This window comes from Macaca mulatta, chromosome 4 (assembly GCF_049350105.2).
Source record: "Macaca mulatta isolate MMU2019108-1 chromosome 4, T2T-MMU8v2.0, whole genome shotgun sequence".
Lineage (NCBI taxonomy): Eukaryota > Metazoa > Chordata > Mammalia > Primates > Cercopithecidae > Macaca > Macaca mulatta.
In genome coordinates this window covers 165,587,207-165,607,571 of record NC_133409.1, presented here as the reverse complement: position 1 = coordinate 165,607,571, position 20,365 = coordinate 165,587,207, and the positions used below count along the sequence as shown (strand labels likewise).

At 40.4% G+C, this 20,365-nt stretch overlaps 1 protein-coding gene across 1 annotated transcript in view; it reads left to right on the top strand.

Moving 5' to 3' along the window:
* Nucleotides 1-20,365, top strand: part of CAP2 (cyclase associated actin cytoskeleton regulatory protein 2) — a 166,641-nt gene that overhangs the window by 64,320 nt on the left and 81,956 nt on the right. Inside the window, 1 exon segment of the mRNA NM_001266532.1 lies at nucleotides 5,858-5,935. Coding sequence (NP_001253461.1) covers nucleotides 5,858-5,935 — 78 coding nt within the window.

The window sequence follows — 20,365 nt, the reverse complement described above, 5'->3', positions numbered from 1 at the left end:
CCCTAGGGAGCCAGCTGTCTTTCCTGAGGGGATTAGATAGAAGTAAGTCATATTTCGCTAGTGTCTACTGACTGCCAAGGCTAGTTTTAAACTGATTTCTGAAATTCATTCCCCTATTCTTCGTCCTAAGACCACACAGCAATAGATGTTCCACCAGGCTGTCTGAGAACCCCGGTTACTGGTGTGATAAGTGGTAAAATTCAAACAGAATGCACAGATTTGACCTTGCCAAAATTATCCCTTTCCTCTCTGCACACACATGCTCACAGGCAGATAGATGCACATGTTCACCCACAAAGGTTGCCCAGGCTTTCTGAGCCCTGCACACATGTGATGGACAAACTCAGCAAAACCCCTCGATTATTTGTCATTACTGAAAACCCCTACGTTTGGCTTTTTCTTTCACAGTGTTTTGAACTGCCTGAGTGAGCCAAATTCTCCCTTTCAAGTTACCAGACTCAGCAGGTTCAGTAAAATTGCTCCTAAATAGGATGCTGTCTGGTTGAAGGGACTCATGGAACTTTCCAGAAGGAAGAAGCAAGTGGATCGGAAGTTGGAATGAAAGTCCTTTGACATGTGGACTGATGAGGCTAAAAATGAGTGTGGATTAGGGTCTGCTAATTATACCCAGAGTTCCAGGAAGCTGAAAGAGGTGCACAGTCAAATTCTCAGAAAGGTTTTGTCTACATAAGCAAAATGGAAGGGAGAGTTGAAGCAGATATCTCAATATCGGGCCATTCTCCACCCCAACCTCAACTTCTATTGTTCCCATGAAACACCATTTGGAGGAAGAGAATTATGAATTAATGAAATTGGCCATCTTTGCTTATCAGACCTGCCAGAAAATTGCTCTATTAGCAACAGGCTAAATGTTATTACTAGGGAAAGTAAAAAGGCTAATGATCATGCTCATCTTGGGATAACTACAAAAATATTGTTAATGCCACCTCTGAGCTACAATTTTAACTGCAGAAGTCAGACCATCCAAATTACTGTTTCCACAGCAACTACAATTCAGTCGGCTCTGCAAAGCTTGTCATAGATGAGGACGTTACCTCTATATTATCGTTGCTGGGGAAAAGTGCACTTATTTTATTTATAGCCAAGCTGTGCAAAGTTGTATTTTGTAGTCTTTTATTTGGAAACGTGGTCATTAGAGACCGACAAAAGTCCTTCTGAATCACTGAAATATATGTTTTGATACATGGAAAAATACTGCATAGCTCAGAGCTTCCCATTCACAATGTCATAATGGCCTCCAGGACAGTGAAATTTGAAAGCCCTCTATTCTTCCCTAATGAATATCCAAAATTTGAGATCTTGAGCAATATAGTCCCAGCAATCAGGCTACCAGGACAAAGAGAAAGAAGATGGGGTACTCCAAAATGGCTTTGAGAAAAACATATACTAATTTAAACATTCAGGAGACTTATACCTATTGTGTTAATGATGATTGAATTTGTGATTTTAATGTAAATAGTCTACAAATCTTGGTTTGATTTCAAGCATTTTCTTCTCAGTGGGAAAAAATATCCTTGGATGAGAAGTGACAAGAATGTTAGAAGCAAGAATAAGGTGTTCGTTCATTTCAGTTATATTTTGGAACATTTGTCAGATGCCAAAACGTTAATATGAAGTGGTTTGACAAAAACTAGTCATTTTCCGTTAGTTAACACATTTACCCTTCCAGCCCAGAAAGTTATCTGATATTGACACGGGGATGAAATTAACCTAATCCTCCGGTTGTTATTTTGTTGTTTTGGTATCTGTTTTTGAAAATGTATTAAGCAAGTTCTTGCCTATCTATTAGAGAAGTCAGTCATATCCAAGATTGCAGAGAGATAGAAACTGCCCATAAACAGATGTGGAGCTAAAAAGGAAGAGATTAAAAATGAAATTATGTATAGAAGAATATAAACTCATGACCAAATAAAACCGAATCACAGAATTTTTCTCTCCCCAAAAAGGAGCAAAAAAAAAAAAAAAAAGAGTTAAAGAAAAACACCTCACTAATAGTAAGCAGACAAAAAACCCATAACCTAAAGCAATACATTTTAGTAACTGGTGACTGAGTGGCTTTTGATTTCTAACCCTGCCTCCAACCCCCCTTAAAGACATTCCTTAGGGGTAATGATATCAGGAAAGGAGAATACGAAGCAAGAAAAAAAACACTGGACTGCTTCTGTTTATAGATGTAAAGCCCTCATGTCTAGGTTCTGAATTGGAGAACTGATCTAAAGTCGCAAGGGACCACTCCATCCGAATGTTGTGTGTTCCAAGTACGTGGAGTGAATCCTGGTTTGGGGTATTTAGCAAATTCCCAGAAGAATGAGCAGCACTTGAAGACACAAATAAAGATGACATCACCTCAGCCAGATTCTTCCTCTTCCTGTTCTAGCAGGCGTTGAAGAATAGAGAGCAGAAAGCATTTGGCCCCCAGATTCTTGCTTGAAAGGGCAAAGAAGCTGATCTCCAATATGATGGCAAGGAATCACCCACATTTTATTAGAAAAATTAAAATATCTGAAAAAATTAAAATACGTGCAAAATGGAAAGATCCAGTGTGGCAGCTACAAGTACTGCGTCAGAAAGGAGGCTGGCATGCAAAGTAGAAAGATGTGGGCTTGAAGAAGACGGGACTTAAGGAACAGAAACAGGTTCCTCACAATGACTTAGTAAGAAGATAACTTGTACTCTTAGAATTTAACAAAGTATAAAAAGTATTTTTAAAATAGCCTAAAGACAAGGTGATAAAACAAGAATGAAATGAAAAGGGAGATTTAAAGTCTGACAAATCAAGAATTAAACACATTAATGCAAAAATGATATATAAATTAGAAATGGTAACATATATGAGACCTGTTGAAAATTTGTTTACTAACAATATGAAAAATATTCTTATAATCACAGAGAATACAGATAACAGACAAGGAGATTAAAGACAGACTCTAAAAGATATTAAGACATTCAAATATTCTACACTATGAGGATAATTGGGTCCCTGAATAGAGACTCTAACAAAAGGAACAAAAGAGACACTGAAAGATACAATAAAATTTCCCAGAAATGAAGAAAGGACCAAGTCTATTCCAGGAAATATACTATGGAATGCTCAAAACGCAAACATATCTTAGTTAAGCTATTAAACCTCAAGGATAAAGAAATAATTCTTGAGATACCAAATCAGAATAAGTCAATTTCCTACAAGGGAGAAAAAAAATCAAGCTAGTCTCAGACATCACTATTGCCACAGCTGGGGCCACGCTCTCTGAAAATAGAGAGAGAAAATCACTCAAGGTTATTATATCCCATCAAGATGTTGTTAAAATATAAAGACAACAGGGAGACATGCTTCAACCTGAAAGAACTAAAACAACTTTGAGACCTTGTTGAAGAAAATACGCAATAACGAATGTCCAGCCAATTAAAAAAAAATAAAAATAACTCAGAAACGGAGAAGTTAAGGTGAGAATCATTAGGTTTGCTTAAATGCAGAACTAATACTTAATAACTATGTACACTAATATTACAGATCAAATATGAATGCTATCAGTTTGGAGAAAATAAAAATAATAACTAAAAACTATGGAAGATAAGGATCAGAGATGGAAAAAGTGTAAGTACTTATGTTCTCATCTTTCCCAGCAAGAAGTCAATCAATACTATCTAGAATTATAACATGTCTTTTAGAATGCAACACATAATTACCCCAATCTCAACATTTTATAATCTTTTTTTTTAACCTTAGAATGATCATTTAGGACATAAAAACTATTATGGTACAGAAACTTTTCTTTGAAGTTTAACAGTTCTTTTTCATTTTCATCTCTACTATTCAATCATAATTAAAATGTATGCTTTTTTTGTTCAATGACTAGTGGTTAAAATTTTTAATTTTAAAAGTAAAATATTTTTTAAAAAGAAAAAAGTGTAGCACTAGGTATGACCCCATTTTATAAGTCTCTCTGCATATATTCTTAAAAGGTGGTTACAATGATGTTCATTTAATGATTATTTCTAGGTTGTGAGGCATTTTTTTAAAACTTTAATCTTTGCTGGGTGTGGTGGCTCATGCCTGTAATCCCAGCACTTTGGGAGACCAAGAGAGGAGGATCGCTTGAGCCCAGGAGTTTGAGACCAGCCTGGACAACATAGCAAGAACTCATCTCTACTAAAAAATGTAAAAATTAGTCGAGTGTGGTAGTGTGCACCTGTGGCCCCAACTACTCAGGAGGCTGAGGCAGGAGGATTGCTTGAGCCCAAGAGTTGAAGGCTGCAGTGAACTAAGATTACACCACTGCACTGCAGCCTGTGTGACAGAGTGAGATCCTGTCTCTAAAACAGACAAAAAAAGAAAACAAACAAACAACAACAACAACAACAAAAACCCTGTAATCTTTGAAACATTTTTTTTTTTTTTGAGACGTAGTCTCCCTCTGTCACCCAGTCTGAAGTGCAATGGCACAGTCTCAGCTCACTGCAGCCTCCGCCACCCAAGTTCACATGATTCTTCTGCCTCAGCCTCCCAGATAGCTGGGACTACAGGCGTGCACCACTATGCATGGGTAATTTTTGTATTTTTAGTAGAGACGGGGGTTTCACCATGTTGACCAATCTGGTCTCGAACTCCTGACCTCAGGTGTCCCACCCACCTCAGCCTCCCAAAGTGCCGAGATTACAGGCATAAGCCACCATGCCTTGTCTAATCTTTGAAACTTTCCGTATTACAAAAAAAAAAAAAAAAAAAAAATTATTCCAAGTCAGTATCCTTTATCTTAAAAGAATAACTGCATGAATTTTCTTAAAAACTAGAAAAAAATGCCAAAATGGTTAATTATGGGTGATCTGGATATTTTTTCTTGGTACACTTCTGTAATTTGTTTAATTTTAAAAATTAACAAAGAAAAAAGAACCCAAAAAAACCAAAATTAACAAATTAGTTGAATGAATCAAGGGTGAAGGTAAGAGAATATGTGTTTGAGGGCATTCCTGCTTGCACGTCTCCTTATGGGGTGTTGAGTCCAGGTGGGGCCCCCTCTACCAGGGCCCAGATGGCACTAAAATCTCTCCTGGGCTCATCTTAATGATTAGAAGCCACTAGCTTTCAGTGAGCATATCTAAATGGGGATGGTTTAAAGGACAATTCTCTTTCCTCCCGAAGGTGTAGAATAGAATTTGGGCATATGTGAAAGAGGATAAAAGAGAGACAGCCTTTGAAAACAAGTGCACTTTGGGGCTCCAACATTTTTTAACAACTTTATTGAAGTATAATTCACATGTCATAATATTCACCTTCTTAAAGTGTATGATTCAGTATATTCACCAAGTTTTGAAACCATCATCACTGTCTATTTCCCGAACATTTTCACCACCCCCAAAGGAAACCCCATACCCATTAGCAGTTCACTCCCTGTTCCTCCCTCCCAGCAGCCCCAGCACCCACTCATCTGTAGTGGTTTCTGTCTCTATTGATTTGCTTCTCCTGGACATTTTATATAAATGAGATCATACAAATGTACTCTTTTGCAACTGGCTTCATTCACTCAGCATAATGTTTTCAAGGGTCACCTGTGTCGTAGCAGGTGTCAGTACCTCGTCTGTTTTTCATGCTGAATAATATTCTCTTGTATGGGTCAATCGCATATTGTTTATTGGTTCACGAGTTGATGGATATTCGGGTTGTTCCCATGTTTTGGTTATTATATGATGCTGTTATGAACATTCATTTACAAGTTTTTGTGTGAAGATATATTTTCATTTTTCTTGGGTATATACCTACGGGTGGAATTGCCTGATTATATGGTAACAATTTTTAGGAATCAAACATGGAAACTGCCATCTTCCTCTTTGTTCCCAGGCAGAAATGGTGCACAGCGCTTTCCAGGCCCAGCGGTCTTTCCTTCTGATGGCCTCTCAGTACCAGCAACCCCACGAGGTAAGACAGTGTCCTGAGAGGGAAGGTGTCCCAAGGTATGGGCAGTGTAAGATGGAAAACAAGGAGGCAACAGAAGCATTTATTATAGTTGACCTCCTCAAAATGAGACTTAGAGCACATGTAGGTTCTGTCTGTAATCTGGATCCTGGTCTAGAACAATTCTTCTGTCTCATAATCTCATTAATAGCAGACAAGTTTTTTGTTTTTTTTTTAAGTATGCCATTTGCGAAAAAAAGAAGAAAGAAAGCAATGTGTTCTCTTACTACTAATATGTCATTATGGTCAAATTCTTACTGTAACAAATGAACATTACCAGTTTAAAAGGTGAGTTGACTTGTATCATCTTTATACTAGTCTCACAACCTTTTATAATCACGGAAGTGTTTATAACTAATTTTTAGCCCAGATTTTGAGCTGCTTTGTTGTCAAAAACTGTTCACATCTATGATCATCTCTAACCTCCAAGTATGGATTTTATTAGCTCCTATTTCCTAAGTAGCATAGATGGGCTAAACCGGTGGTTAAGTGTTTTGTGTTTATGGGTCATCTACGGAGCTTCGTTGCAGTTTCTGGTTCATCAGGCCTGGATTGTGTCCCAAGATTCTGCTTTTTAATAAGCTCCTGGGTGAGGCCTATGCTGCTGATCCTCATTCTCAAAACACCAAAATTGGAAAGAATTTTCATGAGTCTTTAAGAACTTAGGCATAGTCCACTTCGCCTTTCTCTTCCATCATAAATATGAATGAACTTTTCTTAGGTTAAAGATATTTAGAGGTGTTAGAGGATCTGATGCTAACTGCAATGATATTACCAATGTAGTAATTTTAACAACTTTTAATCTATTGTAAAATTACCAAGTAAGGCCCATGATAAATTTTAATACAGAAGGAATAAAATTGTGGGAACAGATGTTAAGAGCAAAGTAATGGTTGGCGGAGGTCCGTCTCATTCCCTAGGCCCTGTAAATTTCCCACTCTCTTTTTTTTTTTTTTTTTTTTTGGAGACTGAGTCTTGCTCTGTCGCCCAGGCTGGAGTGCAGTGGCCGGATCTCAGCTCACTGCAAGCTCCGCCTCCTGGGTTTACACCATTCTCCTGCCTCAGCCTCCCGAGTAGCTGGGACTACAGGCACCCGCCACCTCGCCTGGCTAGTTTTTTGTATTTTTTAGTAGAGACGGGGTTTCACCGTGTTAGCCAGGATGGTCTCGATCTTCTGACCTTGTGATCCGCCCGTCTTGGCCTCCCAAAATGCTGGGATTACAGGCTTGAGCCACCGCGCCCGGCCAAATTTCCCACTCTCTAAACCAAAGCGTAGTCACCACCTGCCCAAACTACTGACATTGTATCATGCAAATAACTGCATTCCCTCTACCAAGGGTTCATAATGACAACTTTTGACTATGCTAATTGTGTCACAAATGAAATTATTCATTAAAAAGTAGTCCTACTACTGGCATACTTTGCTATATCAGAAAAAAATAAAAATTGTTCTTTTGGCTAAATATTCTGCATTTGAAATTTAGTAACATTTATATAAGTAAAAAATAAATTGAGTATACGTTATGATACAATAGCTTAAATGTAATAGCTCACTTTGAATTATAAAACAAACTCCTGAAATTGAAAAATTTGAGCTAAGAATCCTGGGAATCCAGAACTTTCACCTTCAGGGGATGACACTCAGCTCCATAAAGGGGCGAGACCTGAGACCCGAGACCCTCCCTGGAATGGTCGTTTCCAGCCATGTTTGTGCAGTAGAATCACCTGCAAAATTTTTAAAAAATACCAGTACCCAGGTCCCAACCCAAGAGTCTCTGACTTCATTGGTCTGAGGAGTGGCCTGGGCTTTGAGATTTCTATGGGCTTCATGGGTTATTCGGACTTCCAACCAGAGCTGTCAGCCCCCACCTGAGATGGATATGTCACCTCCCTCCACATGAAAGGAGTGAGCTCACAGCCTAGGTAGGAGGCTCTGTAGGGGTGAAAATATTCCGTGTTCCATCATGGATGCATTGTCCTCCGTGGTCTTCTCAATCTCTGCTTTGCAGAAGAGCAAAGTGAAACTGGGAAATCACAAAGTGATGTGTTGTAGATTCGGCCTTAGCCTGCCTTTTCTGTGAAGTGGGAGGAGAGTTGGTCCAATTGAGATTCTCAGGTAGAAGAAGAACTGTGACTTTCCTCACTAGGTTACCACTCCATCCCTTCCCTAAGCCTCAGAACAAGAGGCCTCTCCAATGGCTTTGCAGGCCTTAGACAAAAAAGCCACTCACTAGACATGGATGAAAATGTGAGTGAATGAACAATGAATGAAGGCGTTGGGTCTGTGGCATTCCAGCATGAGCCAGGGTCAGGGACACTGTGTGGCTTAGCATGTGGCTGTGCAGATTCTTGGTCATATCTACAGTTTCCCTTTCTTACTTACTCTACTGCATCCTCTCTCTTTTTTTATCTTTTCTTTTTTTAAAGATGGATTCTAGCTCTTGCTCTGTCACCCAGGCTGGAGTGCAGTGGTGCAATCCTAGCTCATTGCAGCCTCGAACTCATGGGCTCAAGTGATCCTCCCACCTCAGCCTCCTGAGTTGTTATTACAGGCGTGAACCACTGTGCCTGGCTCTATTGAATTCTTGATAAAGGGGAGGGAAACTGGTTCCCAGGAAGGCACGCACTGGAAATGCCTGGCAGCACTTACCACAGTGCTCCATGTGCAGTAAGGCCTGGACCAGGACCAGCAAAATGCCGAGCAGGCTTATGATGCCTACCTCCCTTCCTGGCCCTTCCCTCTACTTCCCTTTCCTCTTTATTCAGAACACCATCCTACGACTTCCACCTGAGAGAAAAGCAGACCTGAGAGATTCCCACATGTTGTTCGGAACCCCTGTCCACTCCAGTGGGGGTGGTACAGGCTCATGAGGCTGAAGAGAAGTCCCACAACCAGCAAACGAGACCTCGGGTTTTATTGGGGACTTGCATACAGGGGAGAGAGTCCAGTAGCAGAGGGCTGGACAGGAGAACTACAACCACTTGCGAAAGGCATGTAATTTACGTAGCATTTTCATGTAACATCCTCCATCTAACAACCTCCACCTGGTAACCTTCATTTAACCTAAAACAAAAGGCCTCCATCCCCCCACATGGCCGGTGTTCCATGGCATTCCCCGGGAAGCACCAGGGACTCAAATGTTCCTCATAGAAGAGCAATGGATCTCCAGGTTGGCCACTCCCAGATTCTTTAGTTGCAAACTCTGAACACACATTCAGGTGGATCTGCCATACAAGATCACTCTCAGGGTGTGCTCAAGTCATTGCTGTCAACTGCGCCTGTCACACAATCGCCACAGTGGTGAAAACAGTCTATGGCCAGACCTTGATCCACCCAGTATGCATTCTAGAAGATGCATCTTAAAGATGAGTATCATAATGCAGATCATATTTTCTCATAGGAACAATTATTGTAACCATTTGTGTCTTACTGTCCTCCTCCTTTCAGGAGGAAGAGAATTAACTGCTGTAATTTCAGCTCTCATTGACACACAGCAGTGATTCTCCACCCTTAGCGTGCATGACAGTTCCCTGCAGGGTTGTCAAAACTCAGATTGCTGGGCCCCACTTACAGAGCTTCTAATTCAGTAGGTCTTGGTTGAGTCCCAAGACTCTGCTGTTCTAAAAAGTCCCCAGATGATGTGATACTCCTGGTCCAGAGACCGCACTTTGGATCCTGTGCTGTATGGATGGCTCTCACTGTTATAATTTGAGCTCAGATTTATTTCAGGTGCTTCCGAATTTCATTTCCAACTGTCTCTAGACCACTGCTTCTCAAACTTCAGTATTGATTTGAATCATCTGGAGATCTTGTTAAAGTGCAGAGTCTGATTCAGTTGGTCTCAAGTGGGGCGCAAGAGTCTGTAGTTCTAACAGGCTCCCCAGCGATGCTGGTGCTGCTGATTTCTCACTACACATTGAGCAGCAAGACTTCAGTCATTACCATCCAAAATCCCAGCAAGCACAGAATCCCTTGGTGGTCAAATCTCAAATTCATATTCTCTTCATATTCTCTTCTCCTACCATTTCTATAGCAAAGTACACCGTGTTATGCTGTAGTAACAAACATCTCTAAAATCTTAGTGATGGATAACCACAGAGGTTTATTTCTTGTGCACACTATATAGCTATCTGTTGCAAGTCAGTTCAATATCTAGTGGATGAGTTACTAAATAATGACTCATATAATTATTTACTTAGCGTTGTAACAGGGCTCTGAGAGAAAAGATTATAGAATGAATCTTCAATAGGAGTTTTGGGCATTGGGGAGGGAAGATCTTTTAGGGCTGGAGGACCTTCCAGGGAGTCCCTTGGATCCTGCTAATGAATGCAAGTGACCACTCTTGCTGCCACAGCATAAGGCAAAATTAAACCAACATTAGTGTTCGGTTGTGGCTCATGTCAGCCTTGTGAGACCCTGAGCAGAGAACCTAGCTCTGCCTTGGCCCAGAATTCTGACCTACAGAAACTGTGAGATGATAAATGGATATTGTTTTAAGCCACTAAGTTGTGGTAATTTGTAATACAGCAATAGAAAACTAATAGGGATTCTCTCAATTCCCTTGTTGCTGAACTCTAAGGTAATGAATTTTCTTAAACTTTTTGTGGGTACATAGTAGGCATATGTATTTATGGGGTTCATGAAATGATTTGATACAGACATGCTGTACATAATAACCACATCATGGGGAATGGGGTATCCATCCCCTCAAACATTTATCCTTTGTGTTGCAAACAACACGATTATACTCTTAACTTTTCTTTTCTTTTTTTTTTTGAGACGGAATATTGCTCTGTCACCCAGGCTGGAGTGCAGTGGCGCTGTCTTGGCTCACGGCAACTTCAGCCTCCTGGGTTCAAGCGATTCTCCTGCTTCAGCCTCCTGAGTAGCTGGGATTATAGGCACGTGCTACCACACCCAGCTAATTTTTGTATTTTTTAGAAGAGACAGGGTTTCACCATGTTGGTCAGGCTGGTCTTGAACTCCTAAACTCATGATCCACCCGCCTTGGCCTCCCAAAGTGCTGGAATTACAGGCATGAGCCACAGTGCCTGGCCTATTCTTCATTATTTTAAAATGTGCAATTATTATTGACTACAGTCACCCTGTAATGCTATCAAATAGTAGGCCTTATTCATTCTTTCTAACTACTATTTTCATACCCATTAACCATCCCCACCTCCCCACCTCAGCTCCCCCACTATCCTTCCCAGCCTTTGGTAACCATCCCTCTACTCTGTATGTCAATGATTTCACTTCTTTTAATTTTTAGATCCCGTAAGTAAGTGTGAACATGCAATGTTTGTCTTTCTGTGCCTGGCTTATTTCATGTAACATAAAAATCTCCAGTTCTATCCATGTTGAATTTTTTTTTTTATAAGACCTCAGACCACAGACCAGAATGTGCCCTTCAGTTCCTCCACCTTCACTCTTCCATCTATCCTGGCAGAAGCAAGATAAGGGATTCATTGACAGCCCTGATTGACAGTGGTGACCCCCAATTTCAAATTTCCTTTCTCACTTTGGCAATGAGGAAACAGGTCCCTTGCATTCTCTAATACTAGGACATTCCAACATTTCAGCCTTGACCCACAGAAAAAAGGATATTTTACTCCCCCACCCAGTTTCACAAAACATATTCTTACCATGTACACTGCATTCTGACATTTTTCTTCTAGTCTATTCTGTGCTGTGGTCATGACCCACTGAACTGATCTTAAGATGCACTAGTGGTCACATCTTGCAGTTCAGAATCATCTTTCTCATTTATTTATTACATGCTCATGACATAAAGCACATTATGAAACATTTGCAAAACATCTCAGCTTTTCCTGTCTCCCCTTGTTGTATTTTACATAAATAATCTTTGGGCAAAAGAATGGCCCAGTTCTTATAGTACTTACAGGTTTTTTGTTTTTTGTTTTTTTTGTTTTTTTTTGAGACAGTCTCATTCTGTCACCCAGGCTGGAGTGCAGTGGTACGATCTTGGCTCACTGCAAGCTCTGCCTCCTGGGATCACGCCATTCTCCTGCCTCTGGGCTGGGACTACAGGCGCCCACCACCACGCCCGGCTAATTTTTTGTATTTTTAGTAGAGACAGGGTTTCACCGTGTTAGCCAGGATGGTCTCGATCTCCTGACCTCATGATCCGCCTGCCTTGGCCTCCCAGAGTTCTGGGATTACAGGCGTGACCACCGTGCCTGGCCCCGTACTTATAGTTCTTATAGTCTAGAATTTGTCAAGCCCATCCTCTTCCAGTTGATGGAAGGATTCTCACATGGAAAATGGACAAGAAGCCCCCACCCTGGCTTAGACTGTCATTCAGGGAATTCCTGGGAGGTCTCCCACTGACGTCCCACCAGTCTAGCCCTGAGTAGTTTGCAGGAGCAAGAAGGGAAGCACCCGGAGGGTGGAGAACTGCAGCTCATGGGCTGTAAGTGCAGCAGGCTTTCTGCTGCCTTCACACTTTCCCTGTTTTCTCCAGCATTTCTTGTGCTGCTAAGACCTGACAGTGAAGTGATCTCTGTGTGTGTGTGTGTGTGTGTGTGTGTGTGTGTGTGTGTGTGTGTGTGTGTATTTGCATGGAATCAGTATGCACCTGCACATAGAGAAAAAATTAATCTTAAGTTTTTCAACTTCAGGGAAGATGATTCATGGTCACTGACTGCCCGGTTGGTTTTATTCTATCTAAGAAGTCTGAGTTCTGTATTCCTCCATAAGGGAGAGAGAGAGCGTTGCTACTATCCTCCCTCTCCTTTTCTTGTCTTTATTAGAACTTGTACTTTAAAAGGAAATAGTGCCTTCCTGTGCATAAAGCAGGCATCTAAAACTGATTCTCTTTCCTTTCATTGTTTATAGAATCTGAAAAACTAGAAGGAGAAGGAGGGGTAGCGACCCCTCTTGGCCATTCCTCCCTCTCTTGAGTGAATACACGCGCCCAGCACTTTCTCAATAAGGATTTTCTAAGGCATGGAGCAGTCATCGAATTTGTTAATAATTTGTTCACATTAAGCAAAAAAGCCTAGCGGCAGTGATCTTAGGACTTAAGCTAATTATTTAGATGCATGAGAGATCCAGATTATTAGTGGGCATAAATATGTTCGGGATTTTAATAAAACATATTAATTTGTGAGGGTGGTCAAGAGTAGAAACTTTGGACTTGGGCCTACTTGGATTTGAATTTCACATTTTGTCCTCATTAGCTCTGCTAATCCAAATGCAAGAAAAACAAATTCATCTGTGTCTTCTAAGTTTGTGAATCTTCTATCTTTTTCTCGGTGTCAACTGGAGAATTAACTTGGTAATCCACTGACCCACTCTAACCAAAACAACTTGTCAAGTTACCCACCTGGGGGAAGGCAGTTAAACTTTCTCAGCCCATGTTTTCTTGTCGTTAAAACAGGGATAACATATCATTCCTACCTCAAAGGATTATTGGGAGGATTAAATGAGAAAAGGCCACGAGGGTCATGTGACTGACTAGAAAAGTTTATTATTAGTCAGTGTTGTCTGATTGCTTTAGCAAAAAGTCCCCAAATCTCAAAGGCTTAAGAGAGGAGATTTTTTTTTTCTTGCTCACATAAGATCTGCTCCTGTGTTTTTGGTTGCCAGTCTTCCACATGGTCGTTCAAGGACCAGGCTTCTTCCATCTTGGGGCACCCAACTCCTCTTAAGTCCTCAGCCATTGAATTGGAAAAGAATGCAGGAATGTTTTATGGGCCGGGCTTGGAAATGGCCTACGGCACCTCACCTTCATTCAGCCTTCTGGTCATTCCTAGCTGCAAAGGAGACTGGGGAATTTAACCCACCTCTATGCCTGGAAGGAAGAAGTAACAGATTTGGTGAGCATTTGGCCAGTCCACCAGAGCGAGTCACTTGGTTTGGCTAAAATGAGCTCTCTCTCTGTGGAAATGTATTATCTTTCCAAAAACTCATAGGGATTTTCCAGACTAATACCCCATTTCTCTAGCCATCCAGGGAAAGACAAGAAAGACTTTGAAATCTAACAGCTGAATTTTTATTGCACTTGAGTATAAATATATGTATCTATGTATGTATATAATATTTCAAAATTTCTTTCAATTACAGTGAGTTTATCCTTTTTACCTATAAAATGTTTTACTAAACTATAAGGTGTCAAGTTACTGTACAGTATTTTAAAGTGCCAAACAAAGTAGTCATGTGACTGATCTCAGAGCATACCTTGGGTGAATTACTTGGTGCTAGTGGCAGGTCTAGAAATTGCAAAGGAAAAGCAAACGAAGGAGCACAGAGCCAAACTCCCAAGTGTTTCTAAGTCCATGCCCAGAAAATGTCATAGCATTGCTCAATCAGAATTGCTGAATCTTCCTGAAAGATTTGGCCATGATTAGTGCTGCTAAGTTCTGTTGTCAAGGGCCATATGACAGATAACATAATGCAATAAAGTAATTCTGGCCCTAATGTAAAATGAAATGTCTTTTTTGAAATATTGCTGTGAAGTTGGGTTTTTCTTAATACAAAGGCATCAAGAAGATATTCTGTTGAGTATCTACTGTTAATTATATGTGCACAGCAAGGATTTTTAATGGATTTTTAAATGTCTGTTTCGTTGATCTTGGAAACAGAAAAAAACTACAAGAGAAGTAAAAGGTAAAAACGTTTCACTCTTTGTATCACGCTCAGTTACGTTTCCGTTTAGCCATGGTATTTCCCGGTGGTCTGGAGTGACAGTTTCAGGAAGGAGTAGCACCTTCGAATCTAAACCAGTGACTCACTTTATGGCCTTTTCCAAATTACCTCGATAGTCTCACTTCATAAATATGGGTAAGTTTCTGCTACAGTTGATAGTGCTGAATGGGTTAGTTTTCTTCACCACCAACTCAAAAGCACCCAAAGGCAATATATGCTTTTAATTTCTGGAGAAGCATATTAGTTTAAGTTCCACTAAAATATCTGCTTAGATATAATTTATGTAGTATAGGTAAAAACCAGTTGCATTCTGATACTTACAAGATTGCTTTTATGTAAACAGCAACTTTCTGAGTAGCAGAAGGTGGAGAAGTGAGGCAAAAAGAAGCCTTTTTCCTTTTCCTATGGGCCTTCCAATGGCAGGAGAATTACCTTGGTCATTACATGGTGGCTAGCGGGTGAGGGCTGCTGCCCGTGCTGGATGTAGATGCTGGTTAACACACAATAAAACACCAGGGAAGGAAGGTGAGGCAGGGATTTGTGTGATATCATCAGGGTCTGCTTGAGTTGACAGCCTGAAGCTACCCAGTCAGGGCTGAATCCCAACAGGAAAGCTAATCATTAGTTTATCAGGATGCAGAGAGGGAGGTAATCAGAAAAGAGAGTAATTCTGTCATTCTTCTGCCCAGACTGTTTGCTTTAGCAACATAAAGCTGTGGGTGAGCCTGTGAGCTGTGACTATGAGTTGGTAGCTTTATAGGTATTTAGAAACCCAGGACTGTGGAGGCAGAAGGGATTTGCTAAGATCCTGTCCTGTTGGAACATCACTCATGGTGACCTTTTTTTTTTTTTTTTAATCTGATAAGGCACATTAGCTCATCTCTCTTTGTATAAGACATGAATTAGATAATGAATGGCTGCCCAAAGGAAGTGAGGTGGTTATCGCACCCTGGGGATTCGGGAGATTATCCGGGGGGTAAAGGTTAATAAAGAAGGATAATATCCTTTGTTTGATCAACTGCTCCATACTAAGTTCGTTAGAATTCCAGACTGCCTTGGTGGCAAATGCTACATAAACGATAAAGCTGTGTATGTACTAATATTTGACTAGGGAATTTTTTATTCTCCATTGTAGTTAAATATTGAGATCACTTTGTGTTTTTAGTAAAATATCAATGATATATCATTTTCCACTGTGAGGTTAAATATTTGCTTGCTTAACCACCATCGATCGGATATAAAAAGTTGTAAGTGTTGCAAGTTTTTTTCTCTCATGACCTGAATCAAAAAGTAATTGAGAAAGAGGTCACTGTGTCATTCAACAAAATCTTTTTAAAAGCCAAACGTATTTTGACCTTTTATTTAGATTTGCTACTTGTTCATTGTTTCAGCAGCCTTCACTTAGATCCTCTTTGCCGGACATAGCTTCTATCATCTGTACAAAGCTGTATATGCGAAAATTGAAGGCAAGGAGAAGGTAATTCCAGCTGGCATTCCAGTCTGGATCTGCTGTCATAAATTACTTAGCAGAGGGCATGGTTCGTTGCTTTTTATGGTCGTGTTCTATATTTGTATGTGCTGGGGGGGTGGATCACATGACAAAACCATCATTTGATATTAGTGTTTATGTGCCCCAACCAGTGAGGGCTCGATTGAAGCTTCACTGTGCAGTACTTTTAATTTGTACGTTTAGCTCTTAATTGAAAATGCAGACACTTCCATAAGTACTAAAACTACAAGTAATCTAAATAAATTTTACATAATTGTCTTTAGGAGAAGACAAACTACTGTACACCAAGCTAATTCAAATACACTGTGCCGTCCAGAGATTTTAAAACATAAAATTTTGAACAAGCCTAGTCAGCATTGCCAGAATAATGAAGACCAAAGTTTACCATTTTCCATTATTTAGTCCCTCCCCTCATTAGCTGATGTCTGTTTATTTAAGAGGAAAGACATTTTTCAAACTAATCGAGAAAGAGGAAAAAAACACAGTTTTGTTGTTGTTGTTGTTGTTCTATTCTCCAAATCCCTTAAATCCCTTCCCCTAGTGCAGCTTCATACTTAAGTTTATAGTGGCAAACACCTCGAAAATGTCCTTCTTGTTTGATTATTTTTTTTCCCATAAACTAATCAGGAAAAAAAAGATGGTCTTGTCAGGTTTTGGTGCATCCACTGCTTTGAGAACTAGTGTTTCCATATCTGGAATCGTTTGTTAGATAAATTTGCCTGTAAGTAGTTGCTTCAGATCTTTGTCAGGTCTTGTTCATCTTACATACTGCAGCCCTCTTTAATTTCCTCAACTCCATTAATTTATTTTTCAAGCTTTTCTTTCACTAAGCATTTATTGCATGCCTACTCTATAGTAGTCAGGGCACTTAGCACATCTACATCTATTATTTCATTTGTGTGAGAACATACTTTGGAAAATAAGGTCAGGGTGATGTTATTTGAACTTCCTCAGCACCTATGTAGTAGTCTCTGTCAAACCACAAGTAACTTCTAAAATCACTGTGTTATTTTAGAAACACTTCTACTGTTATTTTTTGTGCATATTTTCCATCCCCTCAACAAGATTTGCAGAGCCTCAGGGATCTTTAGGGTTGATGTCTCTCTGCTTTTCTGACATATTGTGGTCTTCATAATATTTTTTATTAGATGCCAAGTTTGACGAGAAGAGAGGCTCGGGTTCTGAGTCACTTGTTTTGTTTGAGGAATAAAAGCTAGGTTCGGCCAGGCGCGGTGGCTCACACCTGTAATCCCAGCACTTTGGGAGTCCGAGGCAGGCAGATCACAAGGTCAGGAGTTTGAGACCAGCCTGACCAATATGGTGAAACCCTGTCTCTACTAAAAATACAAAAATTAACCGGGTGTGGTGACTTGCGTCTGTAATCCCAGCAACTCAGGAGGCTGAGGCAGGAGAATAGGTTGAACCTGGGAGGCTGAGGTTGCAGTGAGCTGAGATCATGCCACTGCACTCCAGCCTGGGCAAAAGAGCAAGACTCCGTCTCAAAAAAAAAAAGGAAAAAAAGAAAGAAAAGCTAGGTTCATGGATCACAGTGGTGCAGGGAAGGGAACCGAGTGAAGGAGGGACATTGTTATTTGGTGATGCTGTTATCTTTTACTGAAAAGGAACTTGATATTTGGAGGTGTATTTGGTAAGGACTTCGTTATCAGTTGACAGCATAACTGGTAACATGTAAGTCCTGGATCAGCCTTGAAAGAGTATTCCTTATGGGAAATGGAAAGATTAGAGAAGAACAAGCGAGATGGTGTTGGTGAGGCATTTCATTTCAAAGGTTTGTTTCTCTTACACCCCTTTTTACTAAATGAATGCCTTTGAGGGGACCACGGAATGGTTCATTTCTAGATGTGTGGCGCTAACGAAGAGAAATGACGGCAACCAGATTTGGGTGACAGATGTCGCTCAAGCCTTCAATGATTATAGAATATAGGTTCTGGGAAGAATGTGCTGATTAAATTCACATGGGCTGTGGAGATCCAGCTGGCCTGATATTTAAATGCTGCTGAAAAATGTTCCAATTAGATGGATTCTTCCCTGTGCAGAGTTTTCATGTAAATTGTGAAAAACGGTACTTTCTTGAGGCAATGAAATGGTTGTGAATGTCCAATGTCAGTCCTCCGACGATTGTAATTATGCAGCTTGAACTACAGAAACTGCAGCGCAGAAGAACTTCAGGGTTTATCCTGGCTGTGTGCAGATGGACTCTCTATATAGAATAATGACCAACACATCACACAAATTGGATTTAAATGACTTGAACAACAGGAGTCCCATCATTTTCTTTGGCTGAATATCCTATGGTTGAATGTGTACAGGATTCCTCTTGGATAGTCATAATTGGATTATATTTCCCATAGGAGCAGGGTTGTAATTTGAAGCTTCGTATTTTACCAGCTTGACAGCAAATTAAGCACAGAGAGGACAAACTATACATCATACAAACCAAGATACAACTAAAACCTTTCTAATTATTTAAAATGGGAAAATATGGCTCCACATCCTGTAAAGCGGTTAAAATATACTGTTCACGTTGATTATAAGACATGCTAATGAATTCTAACTGCAATACAGTTCATAAAAAAAGTATATATCATAACTTACCTATCTGAAGTTGATGATGGATGGTCATACTAAATAATCATCAATAATACTTTTATTTGACTCTTTATAATTTGAAATGTCTTTTCATAGAAAAGCACTGGACCACCCACATTTTAAAAATATTTTTTGTGATTAAGTGAGAACTCTTGTCTTTTCCTCTCTTGACAGCGTTTCTCTGGCCTGGACAGATATGTTCAAAATCATTCTATAATTCTCTAATACCACGCTTGAGATTGGATTATCTTTTTCAAAAGTAGCAACCAAAGAATCACAGCATTCTGAGGCTGCACGTGCACTGGGGAGGGCTCCCTTGGCCCTCGTCTTCTCATTCAACTTTTCTTTGTTCTTCCATCTCCCAAGGCTTAAATGGGAACAGGAGACAGACAAGAACAATGGGAAGTATGTGAGGAGAGAGGGTAGAGAAAGATAATCCTGTCCCTGTGGCTTGTCAGTTAGAAGTGAGGGAGGGAGCTGTGAGCTGAGCACGTGGCTATGCACTTAGAACTTTTTCCCACAATACTTCTCTGAACCACTTTGAACCACTTTGGTCTTATTTTCTTCCTTCTTTTCTTTTCTTTTTTTTTTTTTTTTTTTTTTGAGACAGAGTCTCGCTCTGTTGCCCAGGCCGGAGTGCAGTGGCGCAATCTCGGCTCACTGCAACCTCCGCCTCCTGGGTTCAAGTGATTCTCCTGCCTCAACCTCCTGAGTAGCTGGGACTACAGGTGCGTGGTCACACCCGGCTAATATTTTGTATTTTTAGTAGAGATGGGGTTTCATCATGTTGGCCATACTGGTCTCGATCTCCTGACCTCAGTTGATCCACCCGTGTTGGCCTCCCAAAGTACTGGGATTACGGGCGTGAGCCACCACGCCTGGCCTTATTTTCTTCTTTCTTTCTCCATCTTTTGCAGCCTCCAAGGCAGGGAAGCTGAAGTGTAGCTGTTAATCAGTAACAAGGCAGTAATGAAGGAATGGAACTGTGAGATGTAGGGCTGCCTGCACTGTTACAGCATGTCATCTGGCCACTTTCATTTCCTTGATTCATTTTTGTACCTTTATTTCGAATCAGGTTACCCTAAACTCAGTTGTTTCCCTTACATTGACTCTTGATGCTCTTAGGTTTTCCCAGTCTCCAGATCAGTTTATGTGCTGACTCAGGTAGTGAATAATCACTGAAATGACTGCCAGTAAGTACCAGGGAGAAGCTCATAGAATAGAATATGACTATTCAGTACTTCTGACGGGGAATGCCCAGCTTCGTGACCAGTGCTCATAACGAGTGCTCAACAAGAGACAAAATGAGTAAACCATCCAAAACCAGCCAGACCCCAGAGATTTTAGATGATTAAGATCTTTTCCCAAGATCACTTATTAAATGAGTCTCTGAAAACCTCCTCTTGTCTTTCTGTTTGTGGAAAGTCAACCCTAATTACTTTTTACAGTAAGAGAAACTCAAGGAGTCTGGAAGAGGGTTTTCTCCCCATACTTAGGGGATGCACAGAGGAGATTCATACTTAACAAGATCATCATCAAGACCTCCCCATAATTATCTCCTGACCTATGGATTGCTTATGAAAAAAATATTGTTCCCATGTAG